The 26,253-nt window shown below is 34.8% G+C and overlaps 4 protein-coding genes across 9 annotated transcripts; all 4 read right to left on the reverse strand.

Annotated features, from left to right (window-relative positions):
- Positions 1–1,704: 1,704 nt before the first annotated feature.
- On the reverse strand, positions 1,705–9,977 carry LOC133680214 (uncharacterized). Of its 2 annotated transcripts, none has more exons than XM_062103021.1 (16): positions 9,828–9,977; positions 9,183–9,405; positions 8,486–8,720; positions 7,977–8,254; positions 7,512–7,679; positions 6,633–7,397; positions 6,421–6,515; positions 5,943–6,005; positions 5,765–5,853; positions 5,597–5,662; positions 4,690–5,310; positions 4,517–4,585; positions 4,262–4,332; positions 4,119–4,176; positions 2,783–3,050; positions 1,705–2,550 (listed from the first exon to the last, which is right to left on the reverse strand). In XM_062103021.1, exons 2-16 carry the CDS (start codon positions 9,401–9,403, stop codon positions 1,940–1,942), a joined length of 3,678 nt encoding a protein of 1,225 aa, XP_061959005.1. In that variant the 5' UTR covers positions 9,404–9,405; positions 9,828–9,977; the 3' UTR covers positions 1,705–1,939. The 2 variants fall into 2 exon arrangements, with proteins under 2 accessions (XP_061959005.1, XP_061959004.1); XM_062103020.1 differs by having other exon boundaries at positions 8,480–8,720.
- Positions 9,978–11,015: 1,038 nt separating this feature from the next.
- Positions 11,016–14,467, reverse strand: LOC133679177 (ABSCISIC ACID-INSENSITIVE 5-like protein 1). The gene is made up of 5 exons (XM_062101692.1): positions 14,195–14,467; positions 12,148–13,114; positions 11,575–11,646; positions 11,393–11,422; positions 11,016–11,254 (listed from the first exon to the last, which is right to left on the reverse strand). The coding sequence occupies exons 2-5, from the start codon at positions 13,018–13,020 to the stop codon at positions 11,168–11,170; spliced, it is 1,062 nt and encodes a 353-aa protein (XP_061957676.1). The 5' UTR covers positions 13,021–13,114; positions 14,195–14,467; the 3' UTR covers positions 11,016–11,167.
- Positions 14,468–18,304: 3,837 nt separating this feature from the next.
- On the reverse strand, positions 18,305–20,728 carry LOC133679517 (uncharacterized). 2 transcript variants are annotated; one of them, XM_062102131.1, is made up of 5 exons: positions 20,470–20,728; positions 20,118–20,326; positions 19,457–19,668; positions 19,102–19,363; positions 18,305–18,751 (listed from the first exon to the last, which is right to left on the reverse strand). In XM_062102131.1, the coding sequence occupies exons 1-5, from the start codon at positions 20,543–20,545 to the stop codon at positions 18,428–18,430; spliced, it is 1,083 nt and encodes a 360-aa protein (XP_061958115.1). In that variant the 5' UTR covers positions 20,546–20,728; the 3' UTR covers positions 18,305–18,427. The 2 variants fall into 2 exon arrangements, with proteins under 2 accessions (XP_061958115.1, XP_061958117.1); XM_062102133.1 differs by lacking the exon at positions 20,470–20,728 and having other exon boundaries at positions 19,457–19,675; positions 20,118–20,251.
- A 2,127-nt stretch (positions 20,729–22,855) lies between these two features.
- Positions 22,856–26,171, reverse strand: LOC133679655 (uncharacterized). 4 transcript variants are annotated; one of them, XM_062102314.1, is made up of 6 exons: positions 26,035–26,165; positions 25,137–25,330; positions 24,250–24,508; positions 23,951–24,162; positions 23,379–23,646; positions 22,856–23,271 (listed from the first exon to the last, which is right to left on the reverse strand). In XM_062102314.1, exons 3-6 carry the CDS (start codon positions 24,502–24,504, stop codon positions 22,972–22,974), a joined length of 1,035 nt encoding a protein of 344 aa, XP_061958298.1. In that variant the 5' UTR covers positions 24,505–24,508; positions 25,137–25,330; positions 26,035–26,165; the 3' UTR covers positions 22,856–22,971. The 4 variants fall into 4 exon arrangements, with proteins under 4 accessions (XP_061958298.1, XP_061958299.1, XP_061958300.1 ...); XM_062102315.1 differs by having other exon boundaries at positions 25,137–25,337; positions 26,035–26,136; XM_062102316.1 differs by lacking the exon at positions 25,137–25,330 and having other exon boundaries at positions 24,079–24,113; positions 26,035–26,171.
- Between the last annotated feature and the right edge of the window lie 82 nt (positions 26,172–26,253).

A 26,253-nucleotide genomic window follows, 5' to 3' on the forward strand; every position in this document is an offset into this window, starting at 1 on the left:
TAATTTAGTTGGATTTAATTAACTTGATACATCAATTTATAAATTTTATAAAAGTCTAGTTTTACTTTTATTTTAAAAAATGATATAATTTTAATATTTTTTAAATAAAACAATATCAATATAAATTGATCCAGATTAATTAACTTTAAGGATTTAAGTAGTGTTTAAAATTATGGTAGTGATTGCTTTTGAAAATGTAATTTGCTTGGAAATGTATTAAAATAATATTTTTTATTTTAAAAAATTTAACATTAGATATAAAATTATTAAAAAATAAAAATTAATTTTTAAACACAAAATCAAAAGACACTATTAGTAACCTTGAATATTGGGGTTAGCGTGACTTTATAAACCCTTTTTAAGTGCATAGGATACTTGCAAAGCGATTACCTTTTCTTTGTTTACTTCATACACGCCATTGCCAAGCACCCTTTTCTTAGATTAGGTTTTAATTTAAGTATCTAAGAGTAATGCTGCTGCTGCTGCTTTTTCATCCCCTACTTTTTCTGTCAGAAGAAAAGGGTTAATCAGATCATCATGAAGTTAAGCATCATGCTTTAGCTAAAGGGTTTATTATAACTCTATGTATTAAACTTGATTTGGGATGTTAAACTAAGATTAATCACTTACAAATTATGATTTCAAGTTAAAGAATGATACAATACTAGGCTTGAACTAAACGTGCACCAGAATCTTGAGTTCAAGAATCAAATGCTACAACAAATAAATCAAATTGTTTCCAAAATAGATTGATGAGTACATTTATAAGAACTGGCACTAAACAATAGCATATCTTCTTTTCTTTTTTAAAATAAAAGCTTGTTGGACGTTGACTAGCATGATTGCTTCCTCTCACCCCCCAATCATTCATAAAAAGAAATGGGTAGGGGCCGACGATGGATGGTTAACCAAATCCAATTCTTGCCATTGTTTTACATTATCTTTCTTCATCATATATATTTGGTGGTTGTTTTGCTCATTTTCTAGTTTGTGGTCAACTATTTTTTTATCAGGAAATTGTACCATTCATCGTTGTCCTTTCATAGCAAGTGAGGGATCAAAATTGTTAGTTCTTCATCGGAAAGGTGTAGAATGGTTTTATTTTCACCGGCCATCCACAAAAGAGATGTAGTACTGCTAGGAAAACATAACAAAAACTGGATTTAGAAAAAATTAATAATTAAAATGCAGCACAGCAACAAAATGTTAAGATTAAAAACCCTGGCAATGCTTTGATGTGTAGCTGCAGAGACACTTGTCTGGAAAGTAGTAGTTATCAGTAAAACCTATATGGATGCAAGAACTCAAGATACTATGGCAGAGGGTGAGAAAAAATTCTCTGTAAAAGAGTACTTTGCAACATCATCATTATCTTGGTATTATTTTCCCTCTCTGAAGCAGTGCTCTCATGACCAAAATTAGTCTGTAGAGCAGAAGTGAAATAATTTTCAAGAGAACTGGGTGTAACTGATGAAAAAAAAGGTCAGTCCTGTTTTATTACCTCTACTTACCGATTACCATTCAATGTCTAGAGGTAATTCCTTTTAAATAGTGATCAGGTGCATTGATGCTTCATTCATGTTTAACAAGGTGGAAGCGTAGTAGGAGAAAAGGTTCCTCTGGTGATCAGAACCAAAACTATGAATACGAATAGGAATCGGACGCAGATGCATTTCAAAATAAGGGAGCAAGTAAGAAACGAGGGAAAAGAAAAACTCCACGCAGAACCACATCTATACATTGCTGAAGGAGACATGAATCCCTTTGGACTGAAGCAAGTTTCTTGGTCCGTACAATCAGTATACTTGCTTACAGATCATATACAGGAGAATCGATCATAATTACAACTGTTTTTTGCTTACCTCAACCAGGCCGGTTAGATTTGATCTCAAAAATGGTTTCCGTGTTCCAACTTCACCAGCATGAAGCCCAAAGCTCTCTACATAAGCATGTTCAACTCCATAAGGTCATCCATTGGTATTTCAAGACCTATGGAATCATGGCCTTGCAATCCATCCTCACCAATATTCAACCAAGAGCCAAGATCTTGAGGCCCACCGAGGCCAGTAGATCCTCCTAGTTCAATTGTATCAAACTCATTTAGTTGCGAGTGTGGAAAATCACTGAGTTCGTCAACTTCTTTAGGGGTGTCCTGAGGAATGTTGCCAAGAGACATTGATCCCGCTCGCTCTATTTTATTGCTAGCTTTAGCTACTGAATGATAAGATCCACGAGGTCCATTTCCTGAATTCAATAAATGAGTACTCTTTTGCTTGGGCTTTGACTTTGTTTTGCGCTCGGCTTTGACTCCATCCAATGATGAGTGACTGGCTCCAGAAACAGAATTACTTCTTGAATTATCCTTGCTTTGTTCTCTATCTCTATCGTTTCTCCTACCTTTTACTCCACCAAGAACAGTACTGTCAAGAGTGGATGTTACCCTTGATGAAGGGCTGCTAATAACATCGTCTATAAGCACTTCCCTCTTCTTACTTCTTTCAAAGTTATCACTATGAGAATCGTATCTCTCAAAAGTGCTAGAAACAGCACCTAGTGGCAATATATGGAAACACAGAGAATCATATACTGCTGTTGGAACATAAAAGCAACTTAAAAATTGCAAAAATTTGAGTCAAAATTGTCTTAGTATACTATTGATGTTCTGACACTTCCCAAGAAAGTCTGAGAATCTTGAGAAATGCATATAGCCATTCTAAAGTCTATTCTAAGAGATTATTAATGAGCATCATTAAAGAAAATGAAAAGATTTAACTTGACATACCTGATCCTCTGGCTTCAGCATGAATGTTAGAGACTTCATTGCATGTGTTCCTTGCAGTTCCTGAGCCCACACAACCCACAGATTTGGTGTCGTTGTTGCATATAGGTGCAGAGAAGATGACCCGCTGCAGTGCAGGCTCGCTGAAACAACTGCTGCCAGTATCTTCAAATTTGTGACATCTAGCAAGAGTGCGCTTGATAAAAGCCAATGCAACTTGCCTTGAAACCTTGCGGACAGTACTTTTTGAGGTATTATTCCCACGACAAGCCTGTAGAAGTCGAAAACAGACTGTCAATGGTATAGAACTGATGAAAGGGCCTTGATTCCCATAATTAAATGGAATATTTTGTATGACCAATCCGGAAGAGAACAAATTACACCATGTTTAAACTCTCAAATGTTACAAATGTTTTAAACCTTTGATCTCCCAAATGTTACACATGTTTTAAGTCTTTGATCTCCAAATTCTACTCTTGCACATTGGATTTATTGGAAAACTACAGTAAAACATAGATGTCCAAGTTTTCCAGTTTTATGCAGGTGCAATTTGATTTTCTCCATATATTGACATGCATAAACATTATGGCATAAAAACCTAGTAAGTATGACAGGTAAATACAATTGCTATTCTACCTCAGGATCACCCACAAATTCTTAGGGATTACACAGCTAAACCATATGTAGGTTGAACAACCGAGAAATGTATTTCAGTAACTAGCATGAAAACTACTTACAGACACAAAATATGAGCAAACACACTGGGAACGATTTTTCCTTATTCCCCAAGAGAAATGAGCTGTCTTTTATATATATATATATATATATATGCATGAGACTTGTTACAAAATTAAAAACATCTTACTATCACAAGAAGTATATACACAAGGCACAGGTTTCATTCCAGGACACTAAAGTTACACATGCACATGGCTATCCTCCAACAGGTTCTTTTAATGATTTTTCTATGTTACAAGAAAGGTACTTTTAGGAGTGCAGCAAACAAGTATACATGTTGTGTGAGTAGGAATGCCCAAACATCCTAGTTTTCTAGATCACACTCACACACCTGAGATACATGGCTGTATCCTCAAGCTATTTGAGAAATTCAAAGGTCGAAAAGAAATTGTTGAGAAATGCAAGCCATATATGCCTGTCCATAAGTGTAGGTTTTTTGTCCAAAACTGTTTATTTCCTATTTCAATCAAAGGCTATCTGATAAGATGGGAAGCAAAATTATACCTCTGCAGGCTAAAGGTTTACATAATAATAGTATTCCTTGATTGCTAAGAAGTTGACAAAAAGAAACCATTGCTCAATGGAAGAATAAAACAAATACCAATTGTTTTTTGTAAGCCATCTGAATAAGTTGATCCATTGCAACATGTTCAGCGTTCCTGCAAATGAAACCATGTTACTTTTATCCAAACAATATCTATGGATTTCATGACAGCAGGACCTCACAACCACTGTGAAACCCACCTTTTTTCCATATCTCTTCCTTTCTGCACAGCTTTACCAAGTTTCCCTAACTTGTTTTTCATTATTCCAATCTGTCCGTAATGGAAGGTGTTACAAGAGATAACAAGCCAAAAAAAAGGTTAATTTAAAAGAAACAACTTGAAGTGTCAAAAAAAAAATCAAAGAAAACACAAACAAGAAGAGGAAAGAAATTTGCAAACACTTTCTGCATTAAGAACAACTAGATAGAGAAAAAGAAACTTGGAGGCACACAACCTGCTGATGCAGACCTTCTTTAAGCTCCATTATATTTTGAATAATCACTTCTCTCTCTGCTACATCAGGCTGCATGAAAGCATAAGAAGCATATAAAAAATGAATAAAATTGAGGAACATGATATGCTATCACTTGAGAAAGAAAACATCAATGTATATAATAGAATGTTTACCAGTGTTTCTGGGCATAAACCAATACTTTGTAGCTCAAGCAAAAGTCGTTCATCCAGACACATCAGCTGATATGGGCCATCAGAGGAAGAGAAGCCTGGCATATTTAACTCCCTCATCTGCAGAGCACCTGGATCATTAGAACATATTTCACTGGCATGCCCAGCATCTGAATGTGAAAAGTCATCATCTACTGGCCACTGTTCATTGCTATGCAAAGAACTGGACATGCTTGGATTCCTAATTGCATTTGATATAACACTCTTATCACATGAAAGTCTATCCAAGAAGCAGTTCTTCTGTGTCTGAAAATTCACTTTTGACTCAACTTCAGATTCCATTCTGTCTCTATCTCTAGGTTCGATATCAATCAGATTACATGAACCACAATGAGAGTCATCACTGGCATAGTTAAGAGACATATTCTTCGATTCACTTTGTAGGTAAAATTCTTCACTTTCATCTTCTTCAATTAAAGCAGAAAGAACTCTTTGGTATAACAGAGCACCCTTGTCCAAACTTCCCATATCAGCTCTTCCACATAAAGTTGTCTTGACTGATTCTTGATTAAGGTCCTCACCTTGAATTCTACCAGAACGTCCTTTTTTATGCACAACAGCGCCCTGAAAGAAACAGATCCTTTTTATCAAACTTCATTCTTGCATTTTTCTTTTCTTTTCTTTCTTTTCTTTTCTTTTTCTTTCTTGGGTCTCATTTATTTTCTTTCTTTTCTTTTCTTTTTCTTTCTTGGGTCTCATCTGAATTTATTTAAGATTAAAATAAAACTGATTTCTGACAGTTGAAAGTCCATAACAAAACTTAACAAATTGGAGGCAAACCACACCGCAAAATATAGGAATGCATGAGAGAGACTGATTAAATAATTAAAGAATATAATTCAAACAGTACCAAAACATTATATGTGGTGCCAAGCATTTGAGAAAAACACTCATCAAGCCCTTGCGCAGAAGTTAGCTGAACAAGCCGCAAAGAATAGCAACGCAAAGAGAAATTGTTAGTCTCTGATCCATGAAAGTTCACAACATCCCAAATCTATCAAAGCATCCCACTTATTACCTGTTGCTTCAAGTAGGAAAGATCCTCTAAGCTGACAGAAGCAAAAATAGAGTCCATCTTCTTCCAAAAAGGACCGGAACAGGCAAGGTCTACAGAAACAAGCATTTTAAAGACAGTTTATGCAATAAACAGAGCTGGCTTTTCAGGATAAGCTTAAGAAAAAGGTAAAAATGCATACCACTAGCTTTCCAAGCAGAATTAGCAGCTGAAAATAGTTCTTCATGATCATCACCTGATTCGCCTGAGAATAATATACCAATGCGTGTTAAAATAAATTGCAGCCAAGACTTGCATCAAATGGAATTTTTACAAGCTCTAGAGTAAATTTTTACTGTTTTAATGCATGCGTATAGACAAACAAAAATAAATACATAAAATTTGTCAATATAAATAATAAAACCAGCAACTTCACAAAAAAGGCACAAATTCACCGGAAGATGTTGATGTCCATGTGATTTATATTCGAGCTGAGTATCTTGGTCATGCCAAGAAGAGAGTTTTGTCCAGTGGAAAAAAAACACTAACATAAATTTCATCCTTGCAGCATAGTTTTAAGATATGCAATGCTCATCATGAAGAACAGAGTCTTTCTACACATATCACAAATCTAAAAAAGAAAACTCCAAATTTATTGTACAGGTAACAATGAATAGTACCTGTAAAATCTAAGGAACCACTGTTGGGCACCAGTCCAACATGCATTAAAGCTTTCTGATCTTTCAGCTTTTTGGAAGGTGGACGGCCAGTTTTACTGATTCAGAGAAATATATAAAAGCTTCAAAATTCAGAACAGTATCAAAAACAAGTTCACAATATAATTTGACAAACCAATAGGTTGCTTTGGAGTAGAGGCAGTCAGGGAAGATACCTTTTATTTTTATCAGAAGCACCCTTTGTACTCTGAAATGGCTTTGCAACTGGAAGATTCTCTAACTTCTCCCTCACTGGATGACTAGCTGGCCTTGTTAAGGATGAAACTCGTCCACTCCTTCCTTGTCTCCGTATGCCATCCCCAATTTCATTAGTTGATGATTTACTCTTCTTAGTAGGCAATACAGAAGTTCCAACTTTTTGAGTTGCAGAAAGAGAAACCTCACTACTATCTGTTCCTTTGTCCTTTGGTTTATTCTCTCCAGCTCCTGATTCTTCACTTTCAGATAACCCAAAGGGAGATTGAACACTCTCAAGTTCCCTCTTGAACTTTGGAGTGTTAGTATCTAGATTGCTGGCAATCAGAGATCCATTGATTCCAATGGAAGAACTTCTGACACTAAAATCAGAAGTGGGAAAACCTTGAGATGACATCTGAGCTTCAATATGGTTTGAACCAGGAGAAATTACATTTGCCCTCCGTGATCGCGAGTTTTTGTGTGGTCTTTGACCAACCCACTTAGCCATAGCATGTGAAGATGAGCCTGCCGACATTTGACCCCTGTGGTTATTTACCACTCCAGGCACTGGGACTTTCTTTGAACTTGTAGGCTGTTCCAAACCTTGAAGGGATGTGGGCGATGAGTGAACTTTAAGTGATGAATCCAGCAGCATGATGGACCCAGTACGTGGTGCTCGAGAAACCTTTGCTTTTATCACTGTAATAGGAGTTCTTGCTAAATTATCCTCATGAGTATTTGACCTGATAAACAGCACCATATAAAAATTAATAGCCTCACACGTCATAACAAACAACCTGATGTAATGTATTGATGCACATTTACTACAGAGTGATATTAAAGATGAAAATACCTACTTATTTGTTCCTTTTGTCACAGCCTTATGCTCTGAAAGAGCTTTACAGTCTCTTGGAAGAGGACCACTTTCCATTTCATTCTTAAGGACTGAGCCGGTATCTGAACTACTAGGTTTGAAAGAACCATCCAATTTGTTCATTCCACTGATTCCAGCAGACGACTTTGATCTGTAATATATTAGAAAACCATTTATATAACAAAATCTCTTTGAATTTCTTCCTTTATCATGAATGTGGGAAAAGGCATGAACACAATTCAATCAGAGAAGCAATGCACTAGCATGTCAATTATAGATTGCTGCTTTGGAAAGGAGAACCCAAACGAACAATAAAGATACAGGCTTTCTAAACATGATGTCTCCACAGTTGCACTTGAAAGAACACAGTAGCAGATTCCTGATATTAAACAACAATCACAACATAACCAAAAAACCAGCAATAATGTCAATAAACAAACATAATTACCTGAAACCCTGAGCATCACATGATCGCAACATAGAGTCAGCGCTCATCTTGGAAGGCATAGTTTGTTTTTGTTCTCGATCACCATTTATAACTCTATTACTCATTAGTCCAACAGAACGCTTTTTTTTATTTTTTGTATCCCATCTTTCACCCGCAGCCGGCAATCTGTGGATCTTTTCTTCAAACCGAACAGCAGCAGCACCAACATCCTGGAGCATATCTCCACCCTTATCCGTTACCATCTGTTGCCGTGAGGGCATTGTGGACCTACCATCTGCCTGGTAGCACAAGCAATATAAACAGAGTTAAAAGCTCGTGTAAGCCACAGAGAGAACATAAATAATCCCTATGATCGAAGCAGGAGGCAGATTCAACAAAGCATCTAGTAAACTAAACTGCTTAATCTATAATCAAATCTCTGGTTCAGAAATCAATCATGTCTCAAACATTATGAAGATGTAAAAAGGAAGAAAAGTTATCAAGATCAATGTCCAAGTACAAACCCGCACATCTGCCACTGAAGTACGAACACGCTTATTCAGCCCAGTACTCTTGGTCCTGTCCTTCAATCTTTGAGCCATATCATGAGGATTCCTATGAATCTGACCCCCTGCCTTTGCTGCATTCGCTAAATTTGACTTCTCATTCAGTGAAAGCTCACTCCTTTGTCGTTTGTTTGAGCTTAAGGCTTCTCTATACCTTTCCAATTTAGATAAGGATTCGCGCAACAGTTTTGCTCTGTCCCTGTTATAAATACATGACATCTTTAATAACTACTCAAGGTTTGAGCTCTCTAGAAACATGTAAATAAATCATTAAATTGAACTACATCTTCAACACGAAAATCTAAAGCAAAACAAGGATCCTATACATGCATAAAGACAGAAACAGCATCAAAGGAAGAATTTTGAGTTGCAATAATATGCAGGGGTTGACAAAAGTTTTCCAAAATATACAAGCAAATAAAATATCAGGGGACAGAAAACTTGTTAAGGACTACGAAGATATTTCATCATCTTGTTTATAACATGAAATACAAGCAACTAACTTTTCCATAACAGCATTATCCCATGGCATTGCCATGTCAATGGCGATGCACAGCCATTACACTTCAATTGCAAAAACAATCACATAATGACTTATACGAGTAAAATCCCAAATAACCATAACATGCAGCAGGAAGTTGAAATCTGATGAACAACATACTTGGCCTTTCTAGAAGTATCTTGCACACTCTGTTTTAAATGCTTTAGCTCCTCCGTTGCTACTGGAGGCATCGGCTTGGGATGTGCAACTCCAAACGAATGATCATCTGACGCACTACTGGGAGGAACTCCCAAAACCCTCCTCACCTCTCCGGACCGAGTATATTTCTGATTGCCTAACGTAATTGGCTCCAAAGGCACACATTGTGGAAATGGCGGCATATCTGGTGACATGGCAGAACTTCCTCTATTTAAATTATTATCTCAACTTAAAATTTCTTCTTAAGATGCTCGAAACAAGTAACTTAATAACACAGAACATCCCTCAATTTATTTTCTCTTCTCAACATTTTCTCAGGAACCAAACAGAAAATATCAAAACTTCCATAAACTAAAACTCTCATTTTTGTCAAATTTACCCTTAAAACCATCAATTTTAAATAGAAAAACCAACCCAAAAAAATCGAGATTCCCATATTAATCCTAAGTAATCAGCTACTAATACTAAGTAAATACAGCAATTATTGATTGAATTACATGAAATGATTAAAAAATTAGAGAATTTCATGCAAGATTAAGAAAAACCACCCTGGCTACTAAATACAGTAGGAATTATGAGAAATTAAAAGAGAAAAGCTTAGATTACCTCAGAATCGTTGAAGTCAAGCTTCGATAAAAAAGAATATATTTTTATTATTATTTTGGAGAGAGAAAAATCGTGTAATTATTTTAGAGAGAAAAAGAAATGTAAAAGGCTCGCGGGAGTGGGAGAGGAGGATGATAAAAATAATGATTTGTATGATCCCTTGAGTATTGGTATTTTTATCGAGTCGATACGCTTATTTTATATTTAGTCCGATTAGGTCCTCTATTTTTAAATTAGTAATAATTGAATCCCTAATGAGATGAAAAGTTTTTAGAATTGTATCCCACACTCTTTTTTTATTAAAAAGGAAAATTAGAAATATTTGTTTAACCAATGGGCTGTAATTTAAGAAGAAATTATTGGATATTAAAGTTGTAGTGCTCTTCTACTCAAATAAAAATATAACCTATCCAAAAAAAAATTAAAAAAAAACTCAATAAAAAAAATGAGAATAATATGGATAAAAATATGTGCTTTACTCATGAGAGGAAAAAAAGCTTCATATTTAATTATGAATTTATAAAACTTAAAATGACATCAAGTTGAAATTTACAAAATATTTTGAACATAAGCAAAATTTTAATTTATAATTTAATTTTGCTAACTGTAGATTTAATATATTGAAGGAAATTAAAATTGTATAATTTATTAGTTTATAAAATTAAATTAGCAACTCTTGAAAGTTTAAATGGTCAGATGAGATCTTAAAATATAATTTTATATTATTTTTTAATATATGTTTTAAGTAAAATTTTTAAACTTTAAATTTATATAACCACGCGCTATTGTTTGGGCATCAAAGTCTTTTTCTTACATCAAGTTGTTGTTGTTGTTGTTAAAATGTAACAGATCATGTTGGTAATTCTACGGTTCATGGAGGGGTAATAAAAACAGTAATTAATCATCTTCTGCAACTAATTTTTTGTTTTTTGTTTTGTTTTTTTGTCCGTTCAAGCCCACCCTCTTCAATGTTATCCTTCATAAACACAACCATCCATATCCTAATCTTCCATCAAAGATTCAAGATGACTCAGTGAGCTCCTCTGTTGAGAGTATTGGATTTGGAGTTTTAGGATCCTAGCTAGATACTGGCTGGCTACCTCTTGAGTTAAATAACAATTTCTTTTCCCAAAATATTAAATTCATACTTGTTATTCATATTAAAAAAAAAGAAAAAAAAAAAGTGAATTCCTTATGGTACCCCAGCTTATTTATGAATATAGTGATGAGAAGAGCTAGGACAGCAAGTAATGACACTAAATTAATATATGGTTTTAACACATATAACTATCACTATACATACACGGGTGGCCACCTTAACAACATTCGTCTTCATTGCCTCACCAAGCCAGGCTGACTGTCCTCCTTATGCCCCTCAACTTATCATCTTTCTCTTGTGTCATCTTTGATGATTTCCTTCTCATAACCTGTAATTGTGGGGAATTAGCCATAAAAGAAAATTGCTTTTTTCCTTTTCTACTTTCGTGTGCGTGTTCGTCAAGGCAGTGGAAGAGTAGGGTTCAAAGAAAATAGACAAAAATCGTAAATGATGAGTGGTGCTGTACCTCTTCCTTTCGCTTCTCCTCTATTTCCTCCTGTTTCAAATTATATTTGAGAAAAAATCAAAAGAAATCAAAAGGGCTAGCTTTTATTAGGGTGCTGATAATAGTGCTGATCAGGGGAAATATTATACATGTGTTATAGTTAATGAAAGACTATCTCTAGCTAGCTAGTTTTAATTAATTACCACAATTTGCTTAAGCTTAGCATTCTCTTCTTTGAGTTGATTCAACTCAAGTTCCAGCTCCACTGTATATGCCTGCAGTATAATACATGTAAGAGATTTTGGTCAGAATATTAACTGCAGTAGTGGTGTACTGTCTATCATGGAAAAAATGATTTCTTGAAACACTACTGGCCTTCATGTCTGCAAAACATGAGGTGGAGACTCAAGTTCAAGTCCCTGCAGTGCATCATTTAATTCAAAAATCAAGAACTAATTAAGAAGTAAAGAATTCCTTGAGATTAATAACATTTGAAGTACTATATAAATTTTAAAACAATTAAACATATAAAATGAACCATTAATTCTAAGAGAAGAACCACGGTTATGAGTGATCTAACATGTTATTATTTCGTTTCTTTTTTAAAAATAAAATTCTTTGATATTTATGCGGGAGGTTTCACTGGGTCAATGTGCTTCTTAGATCAAACTTAAAATCAACCTGAATAAGATTCTTCTATATATGTCGTGGGTCTCCAAATCATGTATGCTTTTATGTGTGTGAATTATGGTAGAGAATTATGAGAAGACAAAAACCTGCTTCCTAGCACGTGATCGTGCTGCTGACTCTCTATTCTTTATCATCCGGCGTTGCCTCCGCTCCACGACCACCTCAGGCGGACCATCGTTCATTCTCTTCTTGCTCGATTGTGCTCCTAATTCCATTATGCTTTGACACTTCTCATTCTTAGCATTATTTGGTACAGCTTCTCCCACATTGTACCCTAATGTGCCTTGTGGGAACATTTGGTAAGCTGCGAAACCATTGCCAGCAGATAAATTTTGGTATCCTAACCCCATCATATGCCCCATTCCAAAGTTCATGTCCAAACATGCATTGTTTCTGTCCTGAACTGGTGTCACCTTCTTTTGTTGCGAGGACCCTGCAGGAGCCTCTTGAACTACACCGGCTTTTATTAGGAAATCTTCTAATGTTATCTCACCCAGTGTTTGTTGGCGTTGAGGAGGTTCATGACCAGCACCAATGCTGTTGGGATTATGTTGCTGTGGCTCTTCATTTTGTATCTCAAACAATACCTCATCGACAGTTTTCTTGCAAAGGGGAGCAGGGATAGAGAAAGAGCCTTGTCGTGCTAAATTCGGACATTGCTTCGTTACACCACCATGATCATTATCAGTCCTAACATTTTGGTTGGGTTGTGATGGAACTTGATTATCATCGGAATTCCACAGGTTAACAAAAAATTCATCCATGTTCATGGAGCCAAAGCTCTTCCCTCTCTTGAGCTGGATTTCATTGAGGGTAAGTGACAAGAGAGAACTTTGCCCATCTGATGGAGAAAATGGGGTGTCCTTCAATGTCTGATCTTGGTGATCTTGTGGTTGTAGCACAGGAGATTCTTGTATGGCATTGCCATAGGCAATATTTTCAGATACCATTCCTTGCATCGAACAGCAGGTTGTCTAGGAAGTGTATTGGCCAATGGAGATGATTGCTGAACTAGGAATTTTGAGCTTGTAAACGTTGCAGCGGTTCAAGTCCCTGAACAAGAAAATCTGTTCAGATTAATATTTAGCAGGTAAAATTCTTATACAGGGATTACAGCGCAGTACCATCACTTTCACCTTCAAAAATAAATTGAAGGGACAATCTACTATCTTAAACAAAGTATTATGGTGAGAAGATCTGCTTAATTATAAACTAATCAAACACTAATTAGTAACAACTGCATACCTGAAGTTCGTATATATATAAAAGGGTTATAGAACAAGACGACAACCAGTTCATTTTTTTTATATATAAAAAAAAGTAATTTGATAGAGAACTTCTGTTTAAATAATAAAAAGAGTCGAGATGAGCTAACCAATAAAATGCACATGCATATAAATTATGTCGATTGGAATCTATCTGCGACTCTCTTCTCTTATCCCATCTTAGTGCCGGATTTTATCAGGCCATCCGGGTCAAGTTACTAGTCATGGATTTTACAACTATGCTAATAACAGAATTTGATAATTCTAAAATAAATAAATGATTTTTTTTTTATTTTCAAAAGAAAATATTCTTATTGAAATTAACAGTGATTAAAGAAAAAGGGGGGAGGGGAGTTTCTGGTGCAGGATATTTATTCAATAAGTAAATAATACAGTACTCTGCTGCCAGTGTCATGAACAAGATGCATGCAAGGGTCGAATCCCTATGCATGCCCACTAATTAAACAGTCTTTAAAACCCGATTAAGAAATTGCAATTATATATATATATATATATATATATATATAAAGATGATTGGACAGAGTAGAGTAGATGGTTAAACAAATTGATATCCTTAATCAAAACTTGATAATTAAGAGTAAGCAAGTTTTAAAAAAGCTATAAAATCTTGACCGTAATTAATTAAGATAGAAACTCTTGAAGTTACGGTCGGAGTTACAGCATCTCCACCGCGAAGACAAACGGAGCCCCCGGCCTCTAGCTGGGCTCTAGCACATTTGCATGCAGCAATAAATCTACCATGTAATTAATAAAAAATCACACTCGAGACATGACCAAATACACACACAGAATAACATGTCTGGCGAGAGGAGAAGAAATTAATGTCATTTCCAAACTAAAAGATCACCTGAAACTGACCAGGAAGATTGAGAGAGAGCACTAAAAGAACCAGAGCCGGAGAGTTCTCCTCGTCATTTTGTACTTGCTGTCTTTGCCAAGGGAGAAATGGGAATCTATGGCTGTGAAGAGGGAAAGAATGAGTCGCTTAAACCAGTGGATCTGTAGGTAGAGACTGGAGAGGGGAGGAGAGGGAGGAGTGGTGGGGGGTTTAGTTTTGGTGTAACTGCCATGGCCAATACCTCAGTACAAGGCCACCCTTAATACATGGCAGAAGTGGCCCCCTCCATGCTGTTCGGGTTTCTTTGACACGTCTGTGCCACTTGCCTCTTTTTTTCTTTTTCTGCCAGATAAAACAAACTCCCTTTTCTCACCTTACCATCCATGCATGGCTTTGGCTTTTCTCTGGAAAGGTAGATTTGGGTATGGTTTTGACTCTCAAAAATCCCTTTATTTTTATCTACAATTATATCATTTTATTTTTTATTTTTTTAAAAAAAAAACTTTTACCATCTACCAACCAGATTAAGCTTTGAATCATGGCTTTATTAAATTAATCTGAATTCAACAATTATATTTATAATTTCTTTCATCTTTCTACATGTTTTAAACTTCAGGCTATTAAAACAAACTATGTTTTCAGTAATTTTTTAAAAAAATTTATATTTAAAAATAATATTTCCAATCATAATTGAACTATATTTGAAAAAATATATAACATTACCCACATCTTCATAGGTTTTGTTTATTTATAATACTATTGTTTGAATTTATTGAAATAATTATATATTTCTAGATCTATTTTTTATGACGGGATGACATGGGCTTTTTATTTTTAGGGTTAAAATCTCGTTTCATGATTTTATTTTAAAATTTTTTTTGTTTTTTATTGTTTTGAAATATTAATATTAAAAATAATTTTGTAAAATAAAAAATAAAAATCGCTCTTATTATCATTTCTAGAAAGTTAGCGAGGTAATTTAACTTTTTCAAGCAGTCAAGTCAATCTCATTTGGCCTGTTTTGGTCATTGCCTGACGTTGTCCATTGATGTGTGATTATTATTATTTTTTTGCATTAAAGCGATTAATGTATTTTGACTAATTTTAAACAAACTTTTTAGATTTCCAAATCTGGAAAGAAATCGCGGATCTCGAAAACATCAATTCAAGAATATTGTTCTTCCTTTTTCGGTTTCATCTAACAATAATAGTTGTTTTATTCTTACCATTGTCATTGTATTTCTTTAATTTTTATATTTTTTTAATTTCCTAAATTACTCTTTTTCAATCTCAACTTACAAAAAATGCTATTCTTATTTGTTTATTTATTTTCATTTCGGGCATACGTGTATGCTTTTAGTGGCTTTCGTTAAAATAATAATAAAAAAAAAACGTTTTCATGTACTCTCAGCAATATATACTTTCTTGTCTTCAGTATCATCAATGTCATGTCGACTCTTTTATTATGTCATCCTAGGCTTGCTTCCACACGTACACACTTGTGTGCCCCAAATTTGCACTTGTGTTAATTTTAACCTAGTCTATTTACTTTAAAAAATCTAGTTGATTAATTCCTATGTATATATAGTTTTAGAAACTACATATTTAAACCCTACTTTTTATTCTTTTTTACAACTTACCCTCTTATTCTTTTTAAATTTATTTAATTTTTTTTCTTGAAAAAATAAAATGAAGTAGAGAGAATTAAATAAAATATTGAAGAAACAACAACATATATTTAAAAAAAAACTATCAAATTAAGAATAGTCAATGCTAGTCAAGGAATTGTTCAAGTACAAGGGCTAAGTTATATCCTTAATCACTATAGTTTTCATTTCTCTTGGACTCTGTTTGTTTGCTGGAAAGTAGTTTTTTTTTGGAAAGTGAATTCCAAGAAAGTGAATTATTTTCTGATATTTGGTAGTGTAATGAAAAATAAGTTAGAAAATATTTTTCAGTGTTTAGTTATGTCATGGAAAATGAGTTGGAAAATAACTTATTAATGTTTTATTTTTCTCAAGTTTATTAAAATAACGAGAAACAAATCTTACAAATTAAAAAGTTGAATGAGAATGAAATTTTAAAAAAATATAATTTCATAAATTATCTCAAATAAAATAAATAATGATCAAAATAATAAAGATCAAATTTAAAAAATAAAAAAAATGAAAGAAGAAGAAATCAAAATAATAATAATTAACATTCCATAAATTATTTCAAATAAAATAAGTAACAATCAAAAGAATGAAGACCAAATTTGATAGATAAAAATTTTCAATAAAAAAATGATAAGGGAAAAGCAAATAACAATTATAAAAATGAGGATCAAAGTTAATATAAAAATTAAATTTTAAGAGATGAAATTGAAAAATAAATATTCAAAATAAAATATATATATAAATCAAAATTTTGAGGATCAAATTTGATATAATCAGTAAATAATATGACAATTTTAAATTTTTCACAACTTCCAAAAAGTATTTTCCGCCTAAATTTTTCAGGAAAATACTTTCTTAGAAATCAAGCTAAATTTTCTCTTGACTGAAAATAGTTTTTCATTGACCAACTTTTCTAATGATAAACAAACAAAAAAATATTTAAAAAATAATTTCTTAAAAAATAAATTCTAAAAAACAAACATAGCCTTAATATTATTTTGATTTCTCACAATTTTATATATGCTCATGTTGTTTCTTCTGGTTCTGATCCTACTGCTTTGTATTCTTAACTTCTGTACTCTCTTGTTTTCAATAAATAAAGAAAAATTTTAAAAATAATTGAAATTCACCCGTTAATTCTCGTTCGAGTTTAGTCGAGTCATAGGTTAACCTTAAAACTGATTCAAAATAGTGCTAGCTGCGTGTTAGTTTTAACCTATTGGGCCGGGCCCGTTTAATAAGCACGGCTCTGATTAAATCACTGTAAAGGCTGTCTTCGGTCTGCAACGTATTCGACAAATGCCAAGCAAGTTCTTAGGTTGCAAGACAATCCTTGCTTGAGTAGTAGCCCTGGTACCAAGGTTGTTACCCAGTTATAGCATACCACATTTGATAGGTCTTTCATCCCTATCAAGCTTGGACATGCATGTAAGATCAGTAGTTTTACAACCTTCTTGGAAGAGCTTGCTATTAGTTCTGTTCGCAAAAATTTCTTCGCCAGCATCCTTGGTTTTTGAACTCCTTCCAGGACAGCTCCCAATGCTATCAGGTACCGACAAAACCAAGATTTTTAACTTAGTCTGAGGGTTCAACGTTGTATATATGCTGTGCAAGAACGTCTGTTTTATGGGGTTAAATATGTTTCCCATTTATGCTCATGGTTTGGAGAAGAGAGTGGTGAATCTATAAGAACATATGATGGAGCAAGTAGTCTTGCTAAAAATCAAGAAACAGTAGCTTGTACAAACAGCTACTCTGTTGAGCAACCTGTACATTTGTTTTTCAGTAAGCATTTTGCTTTGTGTCTGGTATTTTATTCTTACCTCTCAATGACAAATCTCTTCTGAGGTTGTGGGGGAACATTTTTCTGCTGACTCGTGATCATTTTTTATCCATGGAATGAAAATCTTATTTTGAACAAGAACTACACACCAGAATTTGTCCTCATCTCGATTGATGGATTTTAATAGCCACCAGAATCTCCAACTCTAGACATGAAGCATTTAGTGTCAAAGACTAGGGGGATATTCCTTCGAGGTAATAAGAGCTAGGATTCTTTTTGTTTCAGCATCTAAGTAAAATTGCAGGTCCGAAGGTTTCAACAACCAAGTAGCTGCTGTCCTTTACCTTCTTATTCTGTACAAAGAGTGGGGTAGCTCTCTATGCTTCTTACTTTAAGATATAAGTTGTGATGGTGATGTGCTTGCCCTAAGTTTTCAACTCATCTATACCAGCACTCTGATAATAAAGCATATGCTTTCTTGTCTCTTATGATTCCTTGATTCATTGCTCTTCTTGTCGGTTCTTGCTTGAATGACTTCCAATTAAAAAAGTGCAAACCTTGTTCAATTGTGTGAGAATTTTCTTTTCAGCCCTTCAACTTCCACCAAGCCTTTCAAATTTCCAGTGATTAGTTCAAAGGGGAAGATTCTGGCATCTATATTTTGGGCGCGCACACAAAGGAAAGAATCATGTACTCTTCAATCATTCAAATGACAAATGTAATTGACATGTTTACAACCCCTAAAAGTCAATCTACTTACTTGAACAATGAAATAATGATGTGACAAATTTAAGGTACAAATTATGGATGTATTTGGTCTAATGTAAGAGGCTCTTCTCCTAGCAAAAGTGCTCTCAAAACAGCCTCGCATAAACCAGTATAATGCACAATTAGATGTCCACCTCCAGGAACTTCATGATACTGAATCCAGGGTAGCTTTTTTGAAATACATCTTTGAAGTTGAAATGGCACAACCTTGTCTTCGTAACCTTGCCAGATGTGAACAGAGCCTTCATTCTGCAGGAATGGGTTACTTAGTTCCATTGGATCAAATTCCCAGTCTCCAAAAGCCACTATAAAGTCATGACGGAGAGTATCGAAAACATCTCGTTGCCGTATTTTTTCCTGCAAATTTAAAAGAATAGCATTATTATGAGATGACACTTAATTGAGCACCTTTATTTAAATGCCTACATGTAAATACAACTGAGCATGATTGATTTTTATCATTTTTCAGTTGAATCCTGCTATAGATAACACTCTTACTAATACTTGTTTTACAAACTGATGTGGAGGTTAGGTTAAAGATAGATGATATATCAATCATTTCCTTTGAGGATGCTTAGAGCCATGTTTTCATGATGTAAACAAGTCTTATTAAAATTATTAGCTACCCTAACATCACTCTAGTTTATCATCTGAAGGCCATTCTCTTTCCCCCTTTCATGCATAATGGAGCATAGTGTTAAAGTTACCTGGCTTAGCATTGAGAATCCTGGTATCTTCTTCAAGACTTCTATGTCGTGAGTGTTAAAGAATGCAGGGTTTTTTTCCAGTACAGAAGTTGAAGGGGTCCACTTCTGCGTAACCCACCAGTGCAGGAGTCCAGGAGCATATTTTGCAAACCGGCATGTCCACTGGACAAGATTCCTTCTATAGTCCTCTCTTATCAGCTTTTTGGGAAGAGAAGGCCAATTATAATTCACAACTGGGACTATTAGAGCTGCCCCTGCTAACCTGCACAGAACTTTTTGAGGTAAGTAACAAACTCTTATAACAGCATTCGAACGCAAAAACCATGAAATTAACTAGGATTATTGACTGCTTTGCCTGTGTGGTATGTATTTGAGGCAACTCCAGATGGGGTATGATCCCATTGAGACTCCGATCACATAAAACTTGGATCCTATCTCTAATTGATCAGCAAGTTCTTGAATGTCAAGTGCTTCACTCTTGACTGATCGCCTTAGGTTCGGATCACTTTCTCCATACCCAGCCCGGTCATATAGCAGAAAATATATCCCCAACTCTTCGATCATCCCCTGAAAACTAAAGCAATAAGAACTTCTTCTTATTTGGCATTTTCAGTTGCAAGCCACCAATTTGGTCATCGTGGACTGGATTATGATAATTCTTAGATGAATAAATTCAAACATGCATAATAAGTATGTGATCAGAATCACTTCCATGTCTTGTCTACACAAAGTTATTTAAGAAGCTTCTTTGAAAATTCAAAAGGTTCATTCTTGTTATGCAAACATCCTAATTGATTCTCTGCACAGCGTATTGGGTAATTCCATCAGTTCAAACCCATCATAGACTGGTCATTCAAATGCTCATTGTTAACCCATAAACCAGTGTATATTACTAGGTCAAGTTCCCTTCCCATTTCATATCCCTTTCCCTGTGCTCTACTTAGATGCAATTCCCAATAAGAATGTCTAAAGCTTATGATGAATGTAAATGAACTAGAGGAGAAAGTTATATATACTTGAGGTGCCAGAAAATTCATTTCTTTGGAGCTTCCAAAACCATGAACAATAATAACGTTGTACTTAGATTGGTTCTTGGGAACTCCTTGCTCCCTGTAAGCCAGATATCTTCCATCTCTAAGTTTGATTCTTGGTGCGTTTCCAGGAGGATTTTCTGGTGACTGATCACTCTGTGGTGGAGGAAGTTCTGTTGCCTGATAAACCATTCCTACAAGACACAAATCATGAAGAAAACTAGTGTTTTTGAGACATCCTCAATAATTAAAAAAAAGAAGGGTAGATCTTGCAAACACAGTTCAAATTCATCCGTAACAGCAACATCCCAGGAGGAAAGATCCAGTATGAGCTCACCTGGCTGAATCCTTCGAGGTGCTATGCTGAGTTTCAGAAGTCCCGAGGTTGAGTTGACGTATAATTTCTTTTTCATTTATCTTATTATCGACTCTTACTATATGGGAGCTCTGGCTTTTTTAAGGTAGCAAGCCAGCTACAGCAATATTTTTGACCGCTTAGAAAAAAAAAATTGTATAATTCTTGATTGCTTGCAACTTTTAAATTATGTAGATATCTCAAGTGGGGTTTCTGCTGCCGCTGCTGCAATTGATGATTAAAATGTTGAGTCATTTTGGCTAAGGGGGTATGACTATGCCATTGCCTTAGTTGGATATTCCTTCATTAGCCAAAAAGATATGGATATTCCTTTTCTAGCTAAAGTATAAAAATTCGTTGAATTATTAAACGAAATATGTGCATTTTTTTTTTATAAATTATATATTAGGATATCATTTAGATTAAGATTGTTATTTATTATGATATTAGAGTTTTTTTTCTAATTAATAACACAAGGTAATATTAATATAAATTTTTGCAAGTTTTAAATTTAAAAATCTTTCACTAAGGGATGTTTAATAATAATAATATAAATAATATCTTGTGATAATACCTAGCAATTTAAATTTTTAGATTAAGATGTTTTTTTAATATTTTTATTACCTTAAAAACTGTATAGCATTGTGTTTTTATCTATGTTTGGATGCATTTTAAAATCATGTTTTTTATAAATTAAATAAATGTTTATATTAGTATTTATATATATATATATATATATATATATATATATATATATATATATATATATATATATATATATATTCCTTTCCTTTCACGAGAGTGAGGGTTACTTGATTATTTGCAGTGTATTTGAAAGAAAATAAATTGAAGAAGAAAGACAGAGTAATAACCCGCTGGGCGTAGCTGGCTACTGACAGATAAAATATGTTTTTGCAAGACATGACAAAAAAACAGGCAAGCTTCGCTTGGTTGTCAGTTTATGCAAAAACATATTTTATCTGGTAAATATTACAGCATATTATGGTAGTGGCTGTTCTTCTTAGACGGAAATCCATGTGCAGTCTAAAGCTTTATTGCTTCAAATCTTTTAATACAATGGAAAGCAAGAACACGCAGTGCCTGTGAACCTTTATTAGCAAACTGGTCTCATCACCAGTATGGCCGATAACTCGATGGGTCAATTTGGTCGATCATAGTTTTACACCAGGTTAGGTTTCATGTTGAGTTGATTGATTTGATCAATCAACTCAACAATTTGTTTTTTTCTTATAAGAACATTTAAAAATTATTACGAGTTAGCTTACTTGAACTGTGACCCGATGCAAAATCCAGGTATTATATTTACTATAAGAACAAGTATTTTTCTCTATGCTATGCTGTCAAGAGATAAATCATGAATTTGATCATGATTATTATGGCTCCCACAGGGTGGTTTATACCCAAATGCGAGAATATTCCGATATGCCGTGTTGGACTACACTACCCTTCTGAGCATATTAGCACCTCCCCCGTATTTAAGAAAGAAGAGTGTTGGCTTCAAAGAGAGACTTCTAAATAATCTCACTCTGATTATAAAATCTTGGAGTGTAACGAAAGTGTCTGGGAATTACTAAAATTTTAGTTTTTATTGATTGTAAATTCTTGCTGTAGATATACTGTTTTTATCTGACCAGATCTTCTCATCATGGGTTATCGACCACATGTTGACCATGGCAGTGATGCCAGCTGGGATAAAATGGGGTCCTACTAGAGTATCATGGAATGCCAGCCTAGCCCAAGAAAGAAGGGGGTCTGAACCTGAAAAGATTTAGATGTTTATGATGAGAAGATGTGGTCAGAACCTGAAAAATTCAACCCAGAGAGGTTCATGGAGGAGGAAGCTAACATCATGGGTTCGATCTTAGGTGAAGGGTTTGTCCAGGCAGTGCTATGGGGATAGCCACTGTTGAGCCTTGGCTTGCTCGGTTGCTTCAGAGCCTCAAGCGGGTTCCTAGTAATTTTGGGGTAGACTTGTCTGAGAACCCGAAGCTTTCTTTGCAGACGAAGAGCTCTTTGGTGTGCAAAGCCATGCCAGGGATTTCTGCTTGATCTTACAATCTGGTCCAAATTCGAATAAGGTCTCTTCATGGTTTTTGAAACTCCATATTGAAGAAATCAAGACCACGATAATAAAGGATTGGCATACCTTAAGCTGAGGTACATGAAATCCATGGGCTATAGCAAAAACACGTTACCACACCATATAGATCAGTGGGGTTTCTTGTGAGTTCTGTTGAGTCAGCGTCACAAATAGTTCGTCCAGTTCTTGATACTTTCCAGATTAATTAGGAGATCATGTGGATTTACGAGGGTTATTAGAAAATATGATTACAAGGGAGCATGCTGGTGGCTGAATTAGTCTACCATCTTTATTGGTTCTCCATCATACGATTAGGTGGAACCTCCAATCATTTCCTACCAGAAACATTATTTGTTAGGGGCTTGGAACAGACACTTGCGAGCTCATACACCGGAGGGAAGCAAGAGTTCCCTCAGGATGGCTTCAAACAAATTAGTGTCATACATGATCAGGTGTCCTCCATCAGTGACTTCATGATAGCGAATCCACTGCAGCTTCCTGCAAACATATTGCTGGAGTTTAACTGGCACTAATGGATCCTCAAAACCTTGCCAGATGTGAACAAAACTCTCATTGTGTGGGAATGGATTACTTAGTTCCATAGGATCAAAATCCCAACTTCCAAAACCCACCATCAGGTCTCGATGAAGAGATTCAAAAACACCTTGTTGTCTTGTCACTGTCTGCAATCAGGGGAGAAAAACATTCATTCTAGATATCAGAAGATCCTTGGTAACAATTTTGTCGTGTCAATTTAGATGTACTGGGCACTCTTGTGAATGTTACCCACCTGATTATGAGTCAATGTTCCTGACATCATCTTCAAGATTTCTTTGTCTCTATTGCCATATACTTCTGGCACTATCTCCACATAAGAAGATGATGGGAACCATTTCTGGCTCATCCACCAGTATAGGAGTCCAGGAACGTAATGGGCTATCCGAAGTTTCCATTGGTCTCGCTTAAGTTGTCTCTTGTAGGCCTCCCTGGATAGATGACAAGGAAAGGAAGGCCACCAGTAATTGACAATTGGAACCACAAGAGCTGCACCTGCTAGCCTGCAATGGCTCAAATTCAAGAACATAAACAAATTTTGTCGGTGATTTTAGCCTAATTCTTATGTAGAACCACAACAATCCTATTAAATTAATGAGTTCGGTATCAAATATTTTGCAATATTGATAAAAGAAAAGGTTTTGATAACACAACAAAAACAAATGCTTTTGCGCCCGTTGTAAACCAAATCCACCTCAATGCAAGAGATCTTAAATTTTTTCTCGAATTTTTTTTTTGAGAGTAGCAAATATTTTTAACAGGATTGCTCATTCATGAACTAAAGAGGCCAGCATTCGATTTGCATGCCTGTTTGGTATATATTTGAGGCATCCCCACGTGGGATAGCCTCCCATGGAAATTCCAAGCACATAGAAATTTGATCCTAGCTGTAATTTGTCTGCAAGCTCTTGAATATCAAATGTGTCACTCTTTACCGAGCGATTTGGATTCGGATCACTCTCTCCATACCCTGCGCGGTCGAAGGAGAGAAAATATATCCTCAACTCAAGAATTAGTTCCTGCATTCAACAAATACAGAAACAGTTCTATTCTAAAAGAGTGACAAAATCTTCCAACGGATATAAAAGAATTTATCATCATTGTACCTGAGAGGCTACAAGAGCCATGTCCTTGGAGTTGTCAAAGCCATGAACCATGATGATTTTGAATTCAGATTTCTCTTTGGCAACCCCTCTCTCTCTGTAAGCTAGATACCTTCCATCGCTGAGTTTGATTCGAGGAGAAGTAACAGGAGGACCACCTGGAAGTCCACAAATATTCGGGGGGGGAGGCTGTATTATAGTCTGATAAGTCCATACCAGAAGACTAATCAACAACACAATCACTGCCTTGGTCAACATATATCTGTCACAACATGCAAATCTATATCAGAGTAGGAATACAATCCTGTAAATCATTCAATCAGTGCCTGCGATTTTATTTTATTAGTAAAAAATGTTTGGTTTTTAAAGCAAAAAATGTCAAGTTTTTAATCTATTTATGGCTTGTAATTAAGACAAAGTAAGTGTCTCCATTTTAATTTTAAAAAATAGTATAAAAAAGATTTGAAGGGGAGATGTTCTACGGAGCAAGTAGCACCTCTTCTACCTTTTTTCCAGCATTTTCTACCATGTTTTTCTTCGATCATTCAAGTTCATTGACTTTGATTAGCAGTTAAACTAATTAAGATGGTATTATTAAAATCTTGACAAATCATTTTTACCAAGTAATGTTGAAGGACAAATAATACAATTCTCGGCAGCAACTTAATCTGTGTTTTTTTTTTAAAATATTTTAATAGCATCAACATGTATATTTAATGCATACTTTGTTCATAAGACTGTATTCTTTTTGTAATATTATAAAGCTATTTTGCATATATTATGTTTGTGCAAATATATGTTTAGATGACTTTGTTTATCTCTTAATATTAAACTAATCTTTAACATTATATTAAGCAAATTACATCAACTTCAACTAAACACAGACGAACCTCAATCCTATCAACCAAATCTCTGTTCTTGTCAACAGTAGGAAATCTCCAGAAATTCTTCTTTAAGGATAAAAATGTTTGACTACAACAAAGCCACGAAATGCATGACCGTCCTTCGCCACACATAAACATCAATACTATTTGCGTTTCCCAGCAGCCCAGATATCTTTCTTCAGCCGGAACCTCTCACCCAACTATTTTCTAGTAAAAAAAAATAATTCAACCCAATAATTTAAATTATTAAGCAAGAAGATCCTAAAATATTATTTATATAATTCTTTAGTATTCTTTCTCAATTAGCAAACCTTGATGGCCCCATCGGCTGTTTTTGATAATTTTGAGTTTCAACAGTATCTAATACCTATAAGAGTACGTGACCAGGAAACATAGAACACCATGCTTTCAACACTTTTCTGCTCATTTTTTCCCTTTTTGTATATTCTAATTTCCGATGAACTTCAATAGATTGCAACGTAACGTGCAGACAGGCCTTGATTCTGAAGTGCACAAACCTGTAATTATGGATCTAAGCCTGGATTTTTCTTTGCTTTAGATCAAAATCATATCTTTAAATTCACATAAAATGTAATCGCCACCACCAAGTTAAAACCAAAAATTTCCAAGATTCTCATCTTGGAACACATTAATATTACCGTTATCCCTCGTCGGTTGTAAAAGTGGAGGAGATATTATAAATGGGAAGGAAAATCTCATTTCATAAGCTAGCTAGCTTTTGCGGGGAAGATAGGCACAAGATCACCTAACAGTTTTAATAATTAATTTGATATAAAGGAAAAAAAATAACATTTTAATTCATGCAGTCAAACAAAAATGGAAATATACCATCAAAACAAAAACCTATTGACAAGAACGTTTAGAAAGATGAGAGAAAACACACCTGGAAAGAGCGGGAAGGAAGAGGATCTAGCTTTGTTTCTTCTACTACGAGCTCTTGCTGATACAGCCGATATCTTCTTGCCACCACCAACCATTCTGCTCTAAAACTACAGTAACACACTGAAAAGGACTATCTTGTGGTCCTGTTCACCACCACCCGATTTAATAATTTTATCAATTGAAATTTTTATCAGTATTTACACTAATATTTCATTTATAA

Source organism: Populus nigra, chromosome 19 (genome assembly GCF_951802175.1).
Source record: "Populus nigra chromosome 19, ddPopNigr1.1, whole genome shotgun sequence".
NCBI classification, from domain to species: Eukaryota; Viridiplantae; Streptophyta; class Magnoliopsida; order Malpighiales; family Salicaceae; genus Populus; species Populus nigra.

What these genes read in the sequence shown, in the direction of transcription:
- LOC133680214 (XM_062103020.1), bottom strand. Translation starts at nt 9,403, where the DNA reads ATGCCGCCATTTCCACAATGTGTGCCTTTGGAGCCAATTACGTTAGGC. An exon ending in GCTTCTGATAAAAATAAAAG is followed by an intron (nt 6,516 to 6,632) that starts GTATCTTCCCTG and finishes TCTCTGAATCAG; the next exon opens with TAAAACTGGCCGTCCACCTT. An exon ending in TTCTGCTTGGAAAGCTAGTG is followed by an intron (nt 5,854 to 5,942) that starts GTATGCATTTTT and finishes TTGTTTCTGTAG; the next exon opens with ACCTTGCCTGTTCCGGTCCT.
- LOC133679177 (XM_062101692.1), bottom strand. Translation starts at nt 13,020, where the DNA reads ATGCAAGGAATGGTATCTGAAAATATTGCCTATGGCAATGCCATACAA. An exon ending in CTAAGCTTAAGCAAATTGTG is followed by an intron (nt 11,423 to 11,574) that starts GTAATTAATTAA and finishes AATTTGAAACAG; the next exon opens with GAGGAAATAGAGGAGAAGCG. An exon ending in AGGAGAAGCGAAAGGAAGAG is followed by an intron (nt 11,255 to 11,392) that starts GTACAGCACCAC and finishes CCACAATTACAG; the next exon opens with GTTATGAGAAGGAAATCATC.
- LOC133679517 (XM_062102131.1), bottom strand. Translation starts at nt 20,545, where the DNA reads ATGAAAAAGAAATTATACGTCAACTCAACCTCGGGACTTCTGAAACTC. An exon ending in TGAATTTTCTGGCACCTCAA is followed by an intron (nt 19,669 to 20,117) that starts GTATATATAACT and finishes TTTAGTTTTCAG; the next exon opens with GGGATGATCGAAGAGTTGGG. An exon ending in GATTCTCAATGCTAAGCCAG is followed by an intron (nt 18,752 to 19,101) that starts GTAACTTTAACA and finishes TTAAATTTGCAG; the next exon opens with GAAAAAATACGGCAACGAGA.
- LOC133679655 (XM_062102313.1), bottom strand. Translation starts at nt 24,504, where the DNA reads ATGTTGACCAAGGCAGTGATTGTGTTGTTGATTAGTCTTCTGGTATGG. An exon ending in TGGCTCTTGTAGCCTCTCAG is followed by an intron (nt 24,163 to 24,249) that starts GTACAATGATGA and finishes TGTTGAATGCAG; the next exon opens with GAACTAATTCTTGAGTTGAG. An exon ending in GAACATTGACTCATAATCAG is followed by an intron (nt 23,272 to 23,378) that starts GTGGGTAACATT and finishes CCCTGATTGCAG; the next exon opens with ACAGTGACAAGACAACAAGG.